This window comes from Stigmatopora argus, chromosome 10 (assembly GCF_051989625.1).
Source record: "Stigmatopora argus isolate UIUO_Sarg chromosome 10, RoL_Sarg_1.0, whole genome shotgun sequence".
NCBI classification, from domain to species: domain Eukaryota; kingdom Metazoa; phylum Chordata; class Actinopteri; order Syngnathiformes; family Syngnathidae; genus Stigmatopora; species Stigmatopora argus.
In genome coordinates, this window is record NC_135396.1 from 8,499,637 (window position 1) to 8,515,275 (window position 15,639).

Below are 15,639 nucleotides of genomic sequence, written 5' to 3' on the forward strand. Positions count from 1 at the left end.
GACTACTATTGCATAGCAGAATCGGTCTGCTTCCCAAAAACACCCTACACATTTTGTCAAATCAACCTGGCTTAAATTTGATGTGAAGCTGATATAACATTCAATATGTCAAAACTACCCGCTTTTTTAAGAGGATGAAACAAATGGACATGATAATTAGAGAGCTTTCATCTTGTTTGTTGGCATCAGTCACCGGCTGTCATCCTTTTTATTTACAGATTTGGCTCATGTTCATATATTCACAGTCACAACAACAGAATATTCAACAATGTGCAAAAATATTATATCATCATAATGATGAACAATGAAAAATAATACATTCTTGTATTAAACAATCTGGTATTATTTCACACATTATTTTACACACATATGTCATGATGTCTTGTATTTAATTGAAAGTTTCAGATCATTCAAATTGATACATTTTGCTTTCATTTGTATTTTTCATATTTTAAAGTCAGAAAATTATCGAATCCATTTAAATTTCTTAAACATTTTAATTCTTTTACATGTTATTTTCTGACTTTAGAGTAATAATATATACTATATAGATAGTCAAATGTATATGAATCGTTTAGTGTCAATGACAGCGTGTGTTGTGTCAAAGCAATGGAAAACATGAAGTGCGATAGTTGTGTTGTGCTGTCGTAAATGTCACATAGTACCTCGCCAGTGACCCCTTAACAGCTTAGTTGAGTCAGGACCCTCACAGTATCGTCAACATCACATCCTGGTGTAACCTTTCTCCCTCTTTTTAGTTCACAACACCCGCCCCAAGAATACCTTTTAGACTATTTTTATACTATTTATGTGGTATATTGAAAAAAAGAAAAAAAAGCACTGTCATCATAGCCTTCTTAACGATTTTATGTTTGTATGTTAGTTTCATGACTGCAACTTTTTGGGAAAAAAAATCCTTTTTTATCTAAATCCAAACAAATGGGAGGTGATGCAGTGCTCCGGGACTTTAGCTGCCTCGGCACAAATGCTGAAAGCGGAAATATGAAAAAAAAAACAAATGCATTTAAATCTGTTCTTGCATTTCCATTTGTGGCCATCTGCTTCTGAACAAAAAGGACTAAGCATGGGTTCATCCCTTTAGACGCTAAAGTCTTTAGATTTAGCAAATGAAAGCTACTGCTCTGACTGACATTGTTTATTTTTGGCTGCAATCTTGAAAAATGTAACACTTGAGTCCAAATGTCATCCTTTCAGCAGCACTTTAATGTACGGGTGCTCTCCTTTGACACTGCTTATCTTTTCGTTCAGCCTCCCTCTTTTTCCCTCTCTCTCTCTCCCTCTCCCTCTCTCTCTCTCTCTCTCTCTCACTTGCTACACTTGTTTCTTGTTTTGTGCCTAATCTAACAAGCCCCATGTCATTACTTGATCAGCCCCCTCTAAGAGCCCGTAGTTGGATTCCAGCCTGAGAACATCTCTGCACTCCCTCCCATCTCACGTGCATGACACTGTTCCATTCTTGTTTATTTTCGCTTCCTCTCTTCCTTGTTTTCTTTCTCATAATAACATCTAACACCCCCAAAAGAATGGAGGCCATGCCCTCAGCCTATACTGGTCCTGGGTTTTTTGGGTAAGGGTTTCACCGCATTTATTTCACCCCTGTCTCAAATCCGATTGAATATAGATTCATTTTTAAAGATTTAAAGGAGAAACCCAATGTTGTATGTCAATTTAGAGGATAATCACAATACTGAGATTTCTATTTCATAAATCAAATCCACACATGTTTGATTGATGATTCTTGATGATACAAGAACAATCTGCAAATTTTCTCCTTTAAATATTTAACTGTCTACTGCCGTATGTCTTGTGTTGATTCACTGCTCTGTATTAATTATCAACTTGTATTTAAAGATTGTGGTTCCGTGTATTATAGACCTTGTAGACCAGGGGTCTCAAACCGATTCCACCGAGGGCTGCAGTGGGTCCTGGTCTTTGTTCTAACCGATCCAGTGCTGACATTTTAACCAATCAGGTGTCTTCTAAAATAAGTGGCACCTGACTTTAATTAACTGATTACACTTGCAAAAGGTATCCTCTTGTTGAGTTGGAATGAAAACCTGCACCCACTGTGGCCCTTTGAGGACCGGTTTGACACCCCTGATATAGACAGTTTGGTCATCCTGTTAGCTCCAAGGCCAGATTGATGATTGGCTAGTATAGTTTCAAGTGTAGTAGTTTATTTAATATGGAATGAATACATGAAGGCAACTGTGTTGCACAACAGCCTATTTTCTCCTTGCATGTTTGCATTATATACTACAATGTGCTAAAATAATTATCAGTTTTGATGATAGAGCCTATCCCAGCTGACTTCAGGCACCCTGAATTGGTAGCCAGCCAATCACAGGGCACAAGGAGATGGACAACCATTCACGCTCACTCACACTCATACCTAGGGGCAATTTAGAGTGTTCAACAAACATACCATGCATGTTTTGGCAATATGGGAGGAAACCGGAGTACCCGGAGAAAAACCCACGTAAGCCCGGGAAGAACATGCAAACTCCACACAGGAGGACCGACCTGGGTTTGAAACCAGCACCCCAGATGCTGACGCGCTAATCACTCATCCACTGGGCCGCCCTAGCAAAATTGTTAATGATGTATATATATTTTGTTGTTGTCTGCGATTCTTTTTTCTTTACAACACATCTGTCTCTCACGTCTTTCTTGTCAATCAAATCTCGAGGGCCCTCTTCAGTTGATTTAGGCAATTGATTGGGTCATCTGCTCCGGTGTCAACCAGGGTTCATTGTGCGATTCCTTGCTTGCCTTCACTTTCATTAGATTGGACAAAGCATATATGCCATGTTTTACAAAAATAACGCAAGATGACAACATGCTTTGATTTGTCGCCCTAAATTGAATCGCGGCAGGATTTGTCCTTCCTAGTATGGTGTTCATTTATTTTTATGGTGGCGTTTTACAAGCAGTTATTGCACATTTACACAATTGAATGGTAATACTGTGGAAGCAGCGCGGTGGATATGCGAGCTGGCCGCGGCGTTGCGACCTTTGTGTGCGAAAATATGAAAAGAAAATCTGGTGAGAGAACAGACTCGTGCGATGTGGAGCTGTGTGTATGTGTGCTGCCAACCTGGCTGCTGGAAATACACCAGGGGTGGATTAAATGAGAGATTAATGGCAGGAAACAGTAACTAATGAGTCGACACGAGCATCATATAAACAAAATTATTCTGTTGTGACACAGTGAGGGAGTTGTCAGAAGAGCAAAATGCAAAATGCTAAAACAAAATGGATGTGGTTTCAGACTAAGATCAATGGCCAAGCCTTTTGATCAAGTATTTCCTTTCTTTTATAACATGCTTTTAGTTTTTGGCTTCTGAAAATACACTTTTACGACGAGGGTGTGTGCCCGATTATGTATACACACTATGAAAATATACTTGTGCCTTTTAAAGAAAGTACAAAAATGATGGAATATGCAAAAATACTCAAATATAACACATATAGTTAATCCATTGGGTATTAGTTTGATGTTTGCACCCTGCTTTTTCAGTTCATAGTTCCTTTAGGAGCCACTATATCCAATGTGTTGCAGTAGTCAAGGTGTGTTACCTCTAATTGTGTCTGTGTGAACAAGTGATACTGACTGTGTGTGTGTGTGCGTGTGTGTGTGTGCATGTTGATTTGCAGACGAGAGGCAAGGCACCCTGCGGCTCAGCAACCTGACCAAAACCATGTCAGGGAAGTACATCTGCCGGGCCAGCAACACAGCTGGCTCAGACAGCTGCTCCATTAACCTGGAGGTTATCACCTGTGAGTACACACACACTCACCCACACTTTTCAAAACCCACTTGCCACTCCAGCTGGTGTGATTAACACCTTGTGAATCTTGATGCTATTTGTGCAGCTTCCAATGCGGGCATGATTGCAGCCGCCACACTGGGCTCCATGGTTGGACTGGTCGCCATGGTGCTTTTCCTCTTATTTGTCCTGAGGAAGAGGCGGGACACTGAAGAGGAAACTGCCAACGAAATCAAGTGAGAAGGCTGTCGACTCATTGACGGCGATAGACGTCTAATTCATTTGAACCTGTCAAAATGGATCAGCCGTCATTCGCTGTCAATGGATTTCTAATATTTACGTCCGAAAGTCACCATTAGTTTTATTTCTCTTTAGGGAGGACGCTCAAGCTCCAAAACGAGTATCATGGGCCAAGAGCAACACTGGCTCGGATATTGTGTCCAAAAACGGCACACTCTCATCCATCGCCACCAGCCCTCGGCCCACAGACCACCAACAGCAGCCCGCCTACCACTACCCCTACTCGCCGTCATCCACCACGGACACGGGTTCCGTCATCAACACTTATCAACTTCGGCCGGGCGAAGCCAACACCCTGCGGGGTCTGCCGGGTTACAACGCAGGCGGGACGCCGTCGCGCAAACACAAGCGGCCTCCCGTTGCCAACGGGGGCCCGCCCCAGGTCATCCGCGTGCCCCCCGCCAGGACCGAAGGGGCTCAGCCTCAGACGCCGCCCGCCTTCACGGCATCCACGCGAGCTAGCTCGTCGTCCACTCTGACCCGAGCGGGCACGGTGGCTGTCATGGTGCCTGCGCAGAGCCAAGCGGGCTCCCTGGTTTAGCCTGTGATTGGACAGGAAGAAAGGGGGTGGTGTCTGACATTTCTCTGCTTGTAATGGGACTTCTTCGTGACTTCTTGCAAGGATGTGCTGTTTGTTCATCTCACTGACTCATCCATTTTTTTTACAATGGAATATTCTAGTTTTCTGATTAGAAAATGGCTTAGTTGGAGTAGTTTTCACACATTTCCTATTGATGTCTCTCAGGCTTAAAAAAAATAAAAGAAAGCGGCAATGAAGCGCAAAGTCAAACAAAAAACAGTAGACCAAAATTCAGGTTTTTCTATGAATATGAATGGTTACAGAGCATTTGATGTGTTGCTTTTGATGGTAGACAGATTTGTTAACAAAAAAAAATGAGCACAGTGTGTGTGTGGTGTTGGACATTTTCGTTTTCTTGATTACAGAGGGCGAGGATACATCCCATAATAGGCCATGCTGGTTGTGTCGGGATTTTATACGACAGATATAATTGTACATATAAATATGATGTTATTTAAAATGTTAAGCAGCTAAATGTAGCATTTGAAATTGAGTTTTGATTGCTAGAAGTTGTTTTTTCAATAAAAGAATATGTACATCAGTTGTCTCTCCAGATCTTCTCAGTTAATGACAGATTTTAGCATTTTGGTTTGAGATTTTATTTGGAGTGTCACAGCCAAATATATTTGCATAATGTAAATACAATACTTAATTACAATGGAGTAACAGCAAGAAAAAAAAGCTGAGCAAAGTCACTTTAAGAAAAATGGTTACAGTTATATGATATAAACATTGTCTAGCCCAAATAAAGGTATATGTATACATATATTGACAGGATTAACCCATTTCTGTTATTCCAACCTGCTTTAGTAACAGAACTCCTCCACAGAGTGACTGTACTGGTCTGGATTTGTTGACAAAATGTTCCAATCCAATCCACTCTAATTGTTTCCCCAGTCTCTCTACAGTACTGCCATACAAGAAAATTCCGGTTTAAAATGCAAGTATCAGGACTCCATCAGAAGATCGCGCGCGATGATCATCCTCATTACTTCGTTGGTTCCTGTAGAGAAATGAGCAATCTAGCATTATGTGCAATCAGGAACATTGAAAATGACATAATGGCTGACCTTCTAAGATTTGATGCACGCGGATGTCACGGACAAATTGCTGCACAGCATAGTCCTTCAGGTAACCATAGCCACCATGCATCTGTAGAGCCTGGTTGCAGATCTGAGTGGACACAGAAGAACCATCAAATTCAATTCAATTCAATTCAATTTATTTGGCAAAAAAAAAAGCACTAGGCTAAGGGCCATGTAACAACTCTGGCCCATTTCACTAAATGGTTAGTGAAATGTGATATAGTTTGGACTGTCATCACTCACATTGAAACAGTGGTCTGTGGCAAAGAGCTTCGCCATGGAGCACAGCTGCACGGCGTCTGCTCGGTCTTCTTGAAGCGCCACTGCGGCCTGGCGTACTACAAGGCGAGAGGCCACCAAATCTGTGGCCATTTCTGCTAATTTGAACTGCAGGAACTAAACGCACACACACACACACACGTGGCAAGTCAGTTTTAATAAACCAATGTAGAAAAAAAGGCAGTTCTGTGGCACCAACCTGGTTGTTAGAAAGTGTCTCTCCAAATTGCTTACGCACCAACAGGTGGTCCCGAGCCAGCTGTACGGAGGCGTGGGCCGCACCCAGAGAACACGATGCTGTTCAAGGGTACATGAAATGTCCAAACTCAAAGATTAAATGTTTACATTGAGCTCCAAAACTACTCAGTATTATGAGCATAGTATACAATTGGTGATTATTTCTTTTTAAAGGAAAGTTTTGATAACCAAATATGAATTATAATAATTATTTCATGAGTTAAAAAAATGTATACCAGTAATTTAATGTTAGTCCAATTCTGTCTTTTCTGAAAAAGTACAAGAAACAAAAATTGATGAGGACAGGCCTTTTCCCTGCATGTTATTGCTTTCCAGCAAATGTCTAAATGATGTATAATCACGCTGATTGATATTCAGCAGAGTTGATTTGAACAGGAATATGTACGTGTATGCAGACATTATTTCCACTGGTCACTCACCAATATTTATCCTGCCACCGTTCAGTCCTTTCATGGCAATTGTGAAGCCTTGACCTTCATGTCCCAGCAAGTTGCTCACAGGAACGGCGCAGTCCTCAAATATGACCGCCCTGGTGGGCTGTGAGTTCCACCCCACCTGAGAGTACATTCAATCAGCTCCATACCAACGTCTCTGTGACACCGCTCTGACATCTAGTGGAGCTATGGAGTCTTACATGAACAACAACAACATATTTGGCTACCTTTCGTTCCTTTTTGCCAAAACTGAGTCCAGGTGTTCCCTTTTCTACGACAACACATGAGATGCCTTTTGGACCTTTGGTGCCTGTGCGACACATGACCACATAAACATCCGTGTCTCCTCCTCCGCTGATGAACGCCTGCATTCAAAAGAATTTCAAAATGATCATTATTTGTCACACCATTACCTAAAATGGGGAAGATATCTACCCTCATCCCCACCTTACTACGCAGAGCAAGGTGTTATATATGTATTAAAAGTTTTACCTTGGAGCCATTTAAGATGTAATGGTCACCTTGGCGATGTGCACTTGTCAGGAGCGATGCGGCATCACTCCCGCTGCCTGAAATAAACAAGGACACCTTCATTTAATAGAGTCGTAGAATTCAACTAGGGGTAATAAATGACTGACCAGGTTCCGTGAGGCAGTAAGATGCAAATTTCTCCATAGAACAAAGTTGAGGACAGAACTTTTGCCTCTGCTCTTCATTTCCGAAGGTGTCAATCATCCAGGCACACATGCTGCAACATGATCAACTTCTATAATTTTGCAATTCATTATAACTATATAAATTTGCCAGAATTTGATTTTTTTTCTAAAAAGTTTGTTTTATTGCACCATCACAAACAACACACAATAGTGAGGATACACAGTATAAAGTTCTGACATACTTGTGGATACTGATGTAGGCAGTGGTGCTGACGCATCCAGTGGACAGGGCTTCAAAGATGACGGACGTGTCCAGGCGAGAGAGACCGGAGCCCCCGACGTCCGGCTGTACATAGATGCCCCCAAAGCCCAGCTGGGCCGCCTTGCGCATGGTCTCCACTGGGAACATTTCCTTGAGATGAATGGAAATTATGTTCATTTTATGGAATGTTTTGGTATGAAATCTGCTCATCATTTTTGAGTCCACTAAGAATGTGTGAACTGACGTAAAGTTAATACCTTAAAAAAATAATAATAATAATAATAAAAGGGGGGAGACACTTATTGAAGGGTGTCAAACTTACCTTCTGATCCCACTCCGCCATGTGTGGAGCCATTTCATTGGCTGCAAAGTCAAAGGCCACTTTCTGGAACTCTTTCTGTTCATCTGTGAGCCCATGAGAAGCTGAAGTAATGATATGAAAATAAAAAATATAAATTATATCATAAAAAAATCCTGTAATAATTACCATTCTACTGAGTAAGCCTATCATAGTGCTAGACTACAGAGGAGTGAATTCTCACAAATTGGGGTACATCACTAAAATAGTAACGTAACATCATAAACATCAGGTAAAAACAAAAAAGGAGATAGTTTAAAAGAAATGTGTATATTTCTACATGTAGAAAGAATGGACCACATTTTTAGTCAAATATGACAAGAGCAAGTCATATTTGAGAAGTAATTTGGTCTATAAAAACACATAAGTAAGCAAGACAAATGTTTTCACAATCTGTGTTATTCATCTTATATTATGTACAATGCATGACTACTTTCGCTTGTTTATTTATATCCTTTAGAATGGGGAGGAAAAAGGGGGCGGTGTTAGTGATGGGTGTGAGGCTTTTTGTCCAATGACAGTTGAGTAAAGTCAAAGTATATTTAAAATGCAGCGACCTCATCCACCTGTAAGATATCAGCTTGACCATCTTTCACAATACTTACAGAAAATGTATTTAATTTTTTTATATCTTCGTAAAACTCATGCATACTTTTTCCTTGGAACTTACGGTCAATGCACGAAGCTATTCCTCGAGTTTGCGAACTTCGACTGGTGATTAAACGTTGGGTTTTGCAGATGTTCGCTGTGAGCCGCTGTGGAACTCTGAACAACCAGGCAGCCGCCATGTTTATATTGTTACGTCACAATCAACCAGTGGGTGCTGCTGGGAGATGTAGTTCTGAAACACAAAAAAACTTCCGGTGTCACGGCTGCTTTTCCTCAGCTTTTAGTGGCCGCTTATTTTGTGCCATACAGACGTACAGGTATGATTTATTCCCATTCTTTTCAATTCAGCTTACTAACTGAATACAGTTGACTTTTTTTAATCACATAGGCGTCCAAATTATGTTAAGAAAATACACGTTCAAACAATCACATCACATGGTACAAATCTAAGAGCTATTAGTCGAGTTTACCATGGTTTTCCTCCAAAGAACATGGTTTTGTATTGTTTAATACAAAGTCACGCTCATACACGGACATCTAATGCATTTTTTCAGTTTCCGATGCAGAAAAAGTCAAATAAACATTAAAAAATGTTGCTCTAAAAAGCCCCAAAAGTTGAAATAATACTTTTTTTGAAGTGGTCAGATTAAACACTTAATGTACTGCTCCTCTCCCTTCCACTAAATGTTTGGAATAAAGTCTAACAAATTTAGTACTTTTAGTCCATCCGTGACTATCTCTGCTTTAAGTTTTTATAGTTGCTATTATTTTGTTTTAAAACAAATTGTGTTCCTTACAGTAAAGAAGCAATGCCACCAAAGAAACGAGCGAGAAAAACAGTAAATTTAGGTAAGCAGCATTTGTTATGGACTACGATTTTTTTCTTCCAATTCACATTTAAAAAGCATGTTGTGGTTAATACAGGCCAAGATGCTGAAAAAAACCTTGACTCTCCTTCAAAGCCAAGCGTCAAGCGGAAGACTTCATCTTCCAGTAAGACTTCGGAGGAGGCAAGCACTGACCAGTATAACCACTGGCTTATGAAATCTGAGCCGGAAAGCCGTTTTGAGAACGGCATTGATGTCAAGGTACGATATGAGAAGACTACTTCTGTATGTATTTGGTAATCTTATTTTATATCATCAAAATGTCTACAGTTTGGGATTGAGGATCTGAAGTCTTTACCAAGTCAGACAAGCTGCTGGGACGGTGTCCGCAACTATCAGGTAAATTAGACTCCTAGGCTCCTATTGTCTAAATACTAGAACAAAAAAAATTGGAGACCTTAACACACAACTGTTGCTGCATTTTTCTCAGGCACGGAACTTTATGCATCAGATGAAAGAGGGCCAGCTGGCATTCTTCTACCACAGCAACTGTAAAGAACCTGGAATAGCTGGACTCATTAAAGTAAGATCACATGATGGCTTGTGTAGCCATAAATTGTAGTGAGAATTGCATTTTTCTCAGTAAATTACTCATGCAAATGCTAATATAAGGCATTACTCTGATTGTAATGATTTCATGTTACAATTATTAAAACTTGTTGCTTCTTTCTTTCGTCAGATAGTGAAGGAAGCATATGTGGACCACACTCAATTTGACAAGAAAGATGTTCATTATGATGCCAGCAGCACGACAGAAAACCCCAAATGGAGAATGGTAAGTAAGACAAAGCACAGAAATGAAATTGGAAATAAGTGTTAAAAAAGGTGGGAACAAAAGGAAGTCAATTTTAAGTTATTACGGTAAATACGGAAATGAAATCACTTGAACTGGTATGGCGCCCAAACTCGTTGAAACTTGGTTTGATTGACATCTAACCCTGTATGCAAATTTAAATTAGTTTTAGTTTAAAACAAATATTTGACAACATAGGCTAAATGTATAATTAGGATTTAATAAAAAAAGGTCCTATCTATTTAATAAAATAAAAATATATTACAATTATTTTTCTTGAAACTGCTACCACCTGAATGGGGATATTTTATCATTAAACTATAACATCTGAATTTGTTTTGAAAATTAGATTTATCATTTTTACTAAAATGCAATTTTAAATTAAAATACCAATTGCACTTTAAAAAAACACATTTAAAAGTAAAGATTCATGTAAAGATACCTGCCCATCATTCATAGCTGTCGAACAAAAACTGGCAACAACACAAGAACAACCGCAAATGCAGGATAGCAATAGGTGAGGAAGGATGACAAAGCTTTTGACTCTCAGGTGGACGTGCAATACCAAAGAATGTTGAAGCGTTTTCTTCCTCTTGGCGAACTCAAAAAGTACCACCTGCAGCATAGCACCAAAGGGGGGCCTCTGAAGAATGCAATGCTGTTCACTCGGCCTAGGCTGTCTGTCCAGCCACTCACCAGTGGTAATTCACTAGAATCTAGTCAGTATCTAGTCACTGGATCTTTTCAAACTTGGCAACATCCTCTTTGCCTATTTATTATCCCGACAGAAGAATTTGACTTTCTTCTAAGCTTGGAGGAACAAGAACCACTGTGACTTTGCGACGGGTTGAAATCATTTTTTCATTACGTACATTTAAGTAAGTATATGATATATAGTGACCCTTTTCTTTGTGAAATGTTTGGGATGAAAAAAATAAGACACCAAAATGCAAAATAAGTGTGTGGCTTTTTTTCTATTTTGCATTAATTTATTTGACAATCGGAGGACAAACATTTTTCTTTGCAAAAAGATCTAAATATTTCTAACGTAACTCTGCTTTAAAAGACTTAAATCATGTTTGGGCGTATTAGGACACACTTGTCTAAACAAATGAAACACTAGGAAGTGACGACCTAGTTAAGCCGCCACAATGCTGATTTGAATCTCTTATTTACACATCTACATGCGTAGAATAAAACTTGGATAGATTTCACATTTCTGAGTTCTTTATAACTGGAATGTCGCTTATTCAAAGTTTTAACTCATTTAGCCGCAATAGCATTAGGAGTACACACGGAATGGCGTTAGCTTGAAAATCGGAGGAATTATTACGCGGGAGGTGCTTTAGTTTGAGTTTACCGCTGACGAACAAAATCCAAGTAAAACAAAGCGAGGGAAGATAAACTCAGTCCAGTCTCCCTTAAAATTCCTCTCGCGGGTATGAATGTTCGCCTCATGGAGACCCCCGATCCAGTCTAAGGCGAGGCTCGGACCCGCTTTCCTCTTTGGCGCACTGCTCCAACGCGCTCTCTGAGGCGGCCGAGCCCTCGTAGCGTTGGGAGGCGATGGCGGCCTGGTGGGACATGCTCTTTCTTACCACGTCACCTTTACGCCACAGTGTGATCTCCTGCAAATATATGTCAAATGAATACATATTATACCTGCAGAAAACTGCAACCATTAGTTTTGTGTTCTCTGACAGCCTCCCACTTTATCAGGTAATTAGGTAATTTAAGTGCCTGATTTGTAAATGATTTCTCAATTACCAATTCTATACGTATAAGAATTTTCCAGCAAAAAGTCATGTTTTACTCAACAGGAAAAAATCTTTTCTTCTTATGTTCTGTCACTTCAATCTTACTTCTATCTAGTTAAAATTCCACTTTCACATGACATAAATTTTGATATACTTGTTTAACGCCTTAGTATAAATCAAGGCTTCCAACCTAATGGAAGCCTCCCCCATCTGTAAATGAGTAAATTATATAACAATACCAGCCGGAAATGATCGCTGGCAATTTAACTGAGCGATAGAATGAGTCATTTAGCATCTGTATCATCTCTGTTGAGGTCTACACATGCACTGCATTATAAATGACATGTTCTGTGACCCAGTTGCCCGTCCAGGCAAGCAAAGTGCTGAACGCTGATCCTAGCAGCTGACAATCACATTGAAAAGCATTTTCCTTATTTGGCACATTGAGCCCCCCCTTCAGCCCCTCAGAGTGGAAATATTTGTCATAGTAATGCTTTGACATGCACGGCTGCAGTACCTGCTGTTTGAAGTAGCGTCTTTCCTCCTCATCAATGAGCACCAGGTTCAAATAGTAGCGCACTGAGAACTTCTTGTTGATGTCTCGCATAGTGGGAGTAAGGTCGTAGCCAGCGAGAAACAACCGGATAGGAATGGACTCGCCTAAAAGGAGCAAACAGTGAAAATATTTCTGAATGAAGTTCGAGCAACACATTGTGGAACTATGTTCATTCGTTATTGGGGAAAAATAGGTTTTCTGTCAAGTATTTTGGGGGAATGGCAGCACACCCGAGTAGTTTTAATTTCTTTTAGTTATAGTGTAAAATGCTCTACCTCTCTTGAAACATGTATAAATTGATCAAATCTGCTTTTGCCCACCTGTTTGTTTATTTGGTAGGAACAAAGCTCTCATTGGTCATTGTGTAACACATTGAAGTTTACAACAATTTGACTGGAAATATAATAGCAGGGCTGCAAACCTCCAGACAAGTTCAATGGGACAACAACAAAGTTAGATAATAAAAAAAAAAAGTATTTACCCCGGACTGGCGCTCCATCCATAATTTCATACTTGGCAATGGTGTCATTTTCATGGTACACGCTGGGGCCCGTCCCAGTCGTCTCGCGCTTAATAATGTCAATCTCCATATGCTTTATCTTAATCCTCACCAGGAGGAAGTAAATTTTTCCAACGATTACATCTTTAAGGTGGTATCTGTTAGAGAGAAGGATTAGAAAGTAATTGCATTACAACATTAGGTACCACACAATCCAATGAGATATCTATATTACCCACATTTTGCCCACAATGCAAAAGTTACTAATCCTTACTTGGATTTGTTGTACTCAAACTCAATGTGGAGACAGTCCTCGATGCCAACTTCCATTTTAATAGAAGAGTTAAGTTCTGGATAAGTGCTGAGTGTGTGCACCACAATGTCCAACTCTTTGCTGATGTCATTAAGTCTTCGGATTACGGTTGCACGAAGGAAGTATCTGCACCCAGGTAGACATTTCTGTAGCTTGTCCACTTCAACAGTTGAAATGTCACTATAGTTTCTGAAGGTTTACCTGAGTTTGACGTTCTGGCCGGTGTAGGACTCGTAGGGCTTCTCTACGTGGGTAAACTCAAAGTCAAAAGTCTGCGATTGGGTCATCTCACCGGGCCTCGCCAGGTCTTTAACCAGGGAAACGAACTCATGGTGGTTCCCTCGGTCGTAATACAGCTCTGAGAACAAAAAGCCATATGTTGACCCATCCTAGTCCTTTTGACACGCTTTAGTACATCTTAGGCAAAATCACAGTTTTTCCTCTATCTTCAAGAATGAAAACCGACATTTGGGTTGGTAGCACTACTGCTTGTGCCAGCATATTATATTGGATTGGATAACTTTATTCATCCCGTATTCGGGAAATTTAGTTGTCACAGTAGCAAGAGGGTGAGGATGCAGAAATAGGAAAGGCATTTCAGACATAAATAGATAGGTAATAAGTTAATAAATAAATACATGAATAAATATATAAATAAATAAGCGTGTTCCTAATATATATATATATATATATATATATATATATATATATACACACACATATATATATACACACACATATATACACACACACACACACACATATATATGTATATATATGCATGCATACATGTATATAAGCACATATATACATACATATAGATAGATGTACATGCATGCATATGGTAGGTCTTAACAGCCATTTTTTTTAAGTGGCTGAGTGTCAAGACCTACCGTATGAATGCATATAGCTAGTAAACTAGGTATTACTATTGATGAGTCTACCTTAAGTCCTTTTTTTAGTAAATTTTTGCTTATTGATTTTTTACAACTTAGTACAACCGTTTATGAAACATAGGTTCTAGAGTAGCTGGGTGGTAAAGGCAATACTTTATACATTTTAGTTTCATTGCCGCCATCATGTGGCATTGATATGCAATTACAACCGCATTTTGAGAGGGTGTTCACTATGTATTGTAAATGTTCCTCTATGTAGGTTATTTGCATTGGGTAGGTTGTAATGTACTTGTTGTACAGCATGCGGGTATGCTAGACAAGATTTTCCAATAATCACATTCATTTTTCCTTCTTGCATGAGATGGGGAGATGTGGGGTAAAGGAGCTCGCAGGTTTCTGATGGGTATCTCTTGTATTCTAGATGGGTGAATAGATAACATTTGCTTACCGATTTGTCCGACAAATTCAATCTTGATGCCCTGGTGTTCCAGCCTCTTTCCGGGGCTCTTGAGTGTGACGTTGACCCTGCCGCTGACGGTCTCTCCGTCGTAGAAGAGAAAATACTTGTCCTTTTTGCCATCTTCCGTCTTGTGCTCTGCTTTTTTTCTGGTGTCGGCGTCGTTGAGCACCACGTCGATCTCCGCATTTTGTCCGAAACTGAAGAAGCTCATTGTTGTTATCTTATAGAGCTACAGAAGAAGGCCCAAAGGTTAAATTTCCCTCCTTTCGAGGGCCGCACGCCACGCTATTAAATAGCAGACGTATTTGTAATACAAACACGTTTTAAATGTCCATGCCCGATTGCAGCAGCGACGGAGCTGAAAACAGCAACGCTACGTGCGCCTCAAGAAAAAAGAAAAAAAAACTAAATGCCCATCGATTTAAAAAAAAAAGTGTACCTTCAATTTTTCCCGTTCATTTGCAGTCGAATATCTTTAGCCATGTAAAACTCGATCACGACTCGATTATCGTAAAATTACATGTTTGTTATGTTCCGTTAAGAGAATGTCGCCAATGTTGTCAAATATTAACGATGCAAGTCATTTGGCTTGACACTAGTATATCCGGGTCAGTTTTACTACAAAATAAGAGCACACAAACGGACCGTCGTTTGCGTATCGGAAGTGTGGCGCAAACAAAAGCATACTATTTGGGTAATGCAGTTTTGTTTAAAAAATGGTTTTATTTACAGTAGAAATCAGAATTTTTGGGTAGGTCGATTGAATTTGAACACAAAGCTGTAATATGCAGTTTAAAAAAGTAAATATTAGTTAAATATTTTTACTTAGTTGAGCATCAAGATTCAAATATAAAAACTAAATAAGC

General features: G+C 39.7%; 3 protein-coding genes across 5 annotated transcripts in view; 1 reads left to right on the plus strand and 2 right to left on the minus strand.

Annotated features, from left to right (window-relative positions):
* The window catches only part of esamb (endothelial cell adhesion molecule b), a 33,368-nt gene extending 28,156 nt beyond the window's left edge, over positions 1-5,212 (plus strand). For 2 of the 3 annotated variants that reach the window (XM_077611421.1, XM_077611423.1), the window contains exons 5-8: positions 1,544-1,588; positions 3,679-3,801; positions 3,898-4,027; positions 4,167-5,212. In XM_077611421.1, the coding sequence (XP_077467547.1) occupies positions 1,544-1,588; positions 3,679-3,801; positions 3,898-4,027; positions 4,167-4,632 (764 nt within the window). In that variant the 3' untranslated portion in view covers positions 4,633-5,212. The remainder of the gene's footprint in view (positions 1-1,543; positions 1,589-3,678; positions 3,802-3,897; positions 4,028-4,166) is intronic. The other variant, XM_077611422.1, reaches the window with a different exon arrangement.
* Positions 5,213-5,236: 24 nt separating this feature from the next.
* On the minus strand, positions 5,237-8,830 carry acad8 (acyl-CoA dehydrogenase family, member 8). The gene is made up of 11 exons (XM_077611425.1): positions 8,674-8,830; positions 7,968-8,068; positions 7,626-7,795; positions 7,366-7,475; positions 7,220-7,296; positions 6,955-7,092; positions 6,713-6,848; positions 6,235-6,332; positions 6,000-6,152; positions 5,742-5,844; positions 5,237-5,674 (listed from the first exon to the last, which is right to left on the minus strand). Exons 1-11 carry the CDS (start codon positions 8,789-8,791, stop codon positions 5,619-5,621), a joined length of 1,260 nt encoding a protein of 419 aa, XP_077467551.1. The 5' UTR covers positions 8,792-8,830; the 3' UTR covers positions 5,237-5,618.
* Positions 8,831-11,247: 2,417 nt separating this feature from the next.
* On the minus strand, positions 11,248-15,382 carry LOC144083509 (vacuolar protein sorting-associated protein 26B-like). The gene is made up of 7 exons (XM_077611424.1): positions 15,213-15,382; positions 14,762-15,002; positions 13,619-13,775; positions 13,379-13,543; positions 13,087-13,262; positions 12,567-12,709; positions 11,248-11,920 (listed from the first exon to the last, which is right to left on the minus strand). Exons 2-7 carry the CDS (start codon positions 14,982-14,984, stop codon positions 11,747-11,749), a joined length of 1,038 nt encoding a protein of 345 aa, XP_077467550.1. The 5' UTR covers positions 14,985-15,002; positions 15,213-15,382; the 3' UTR covers positions 11,248-11,746.
* Between the last annotated feature and the right edge of the window lie 257 nt (positions 15,383-15,639).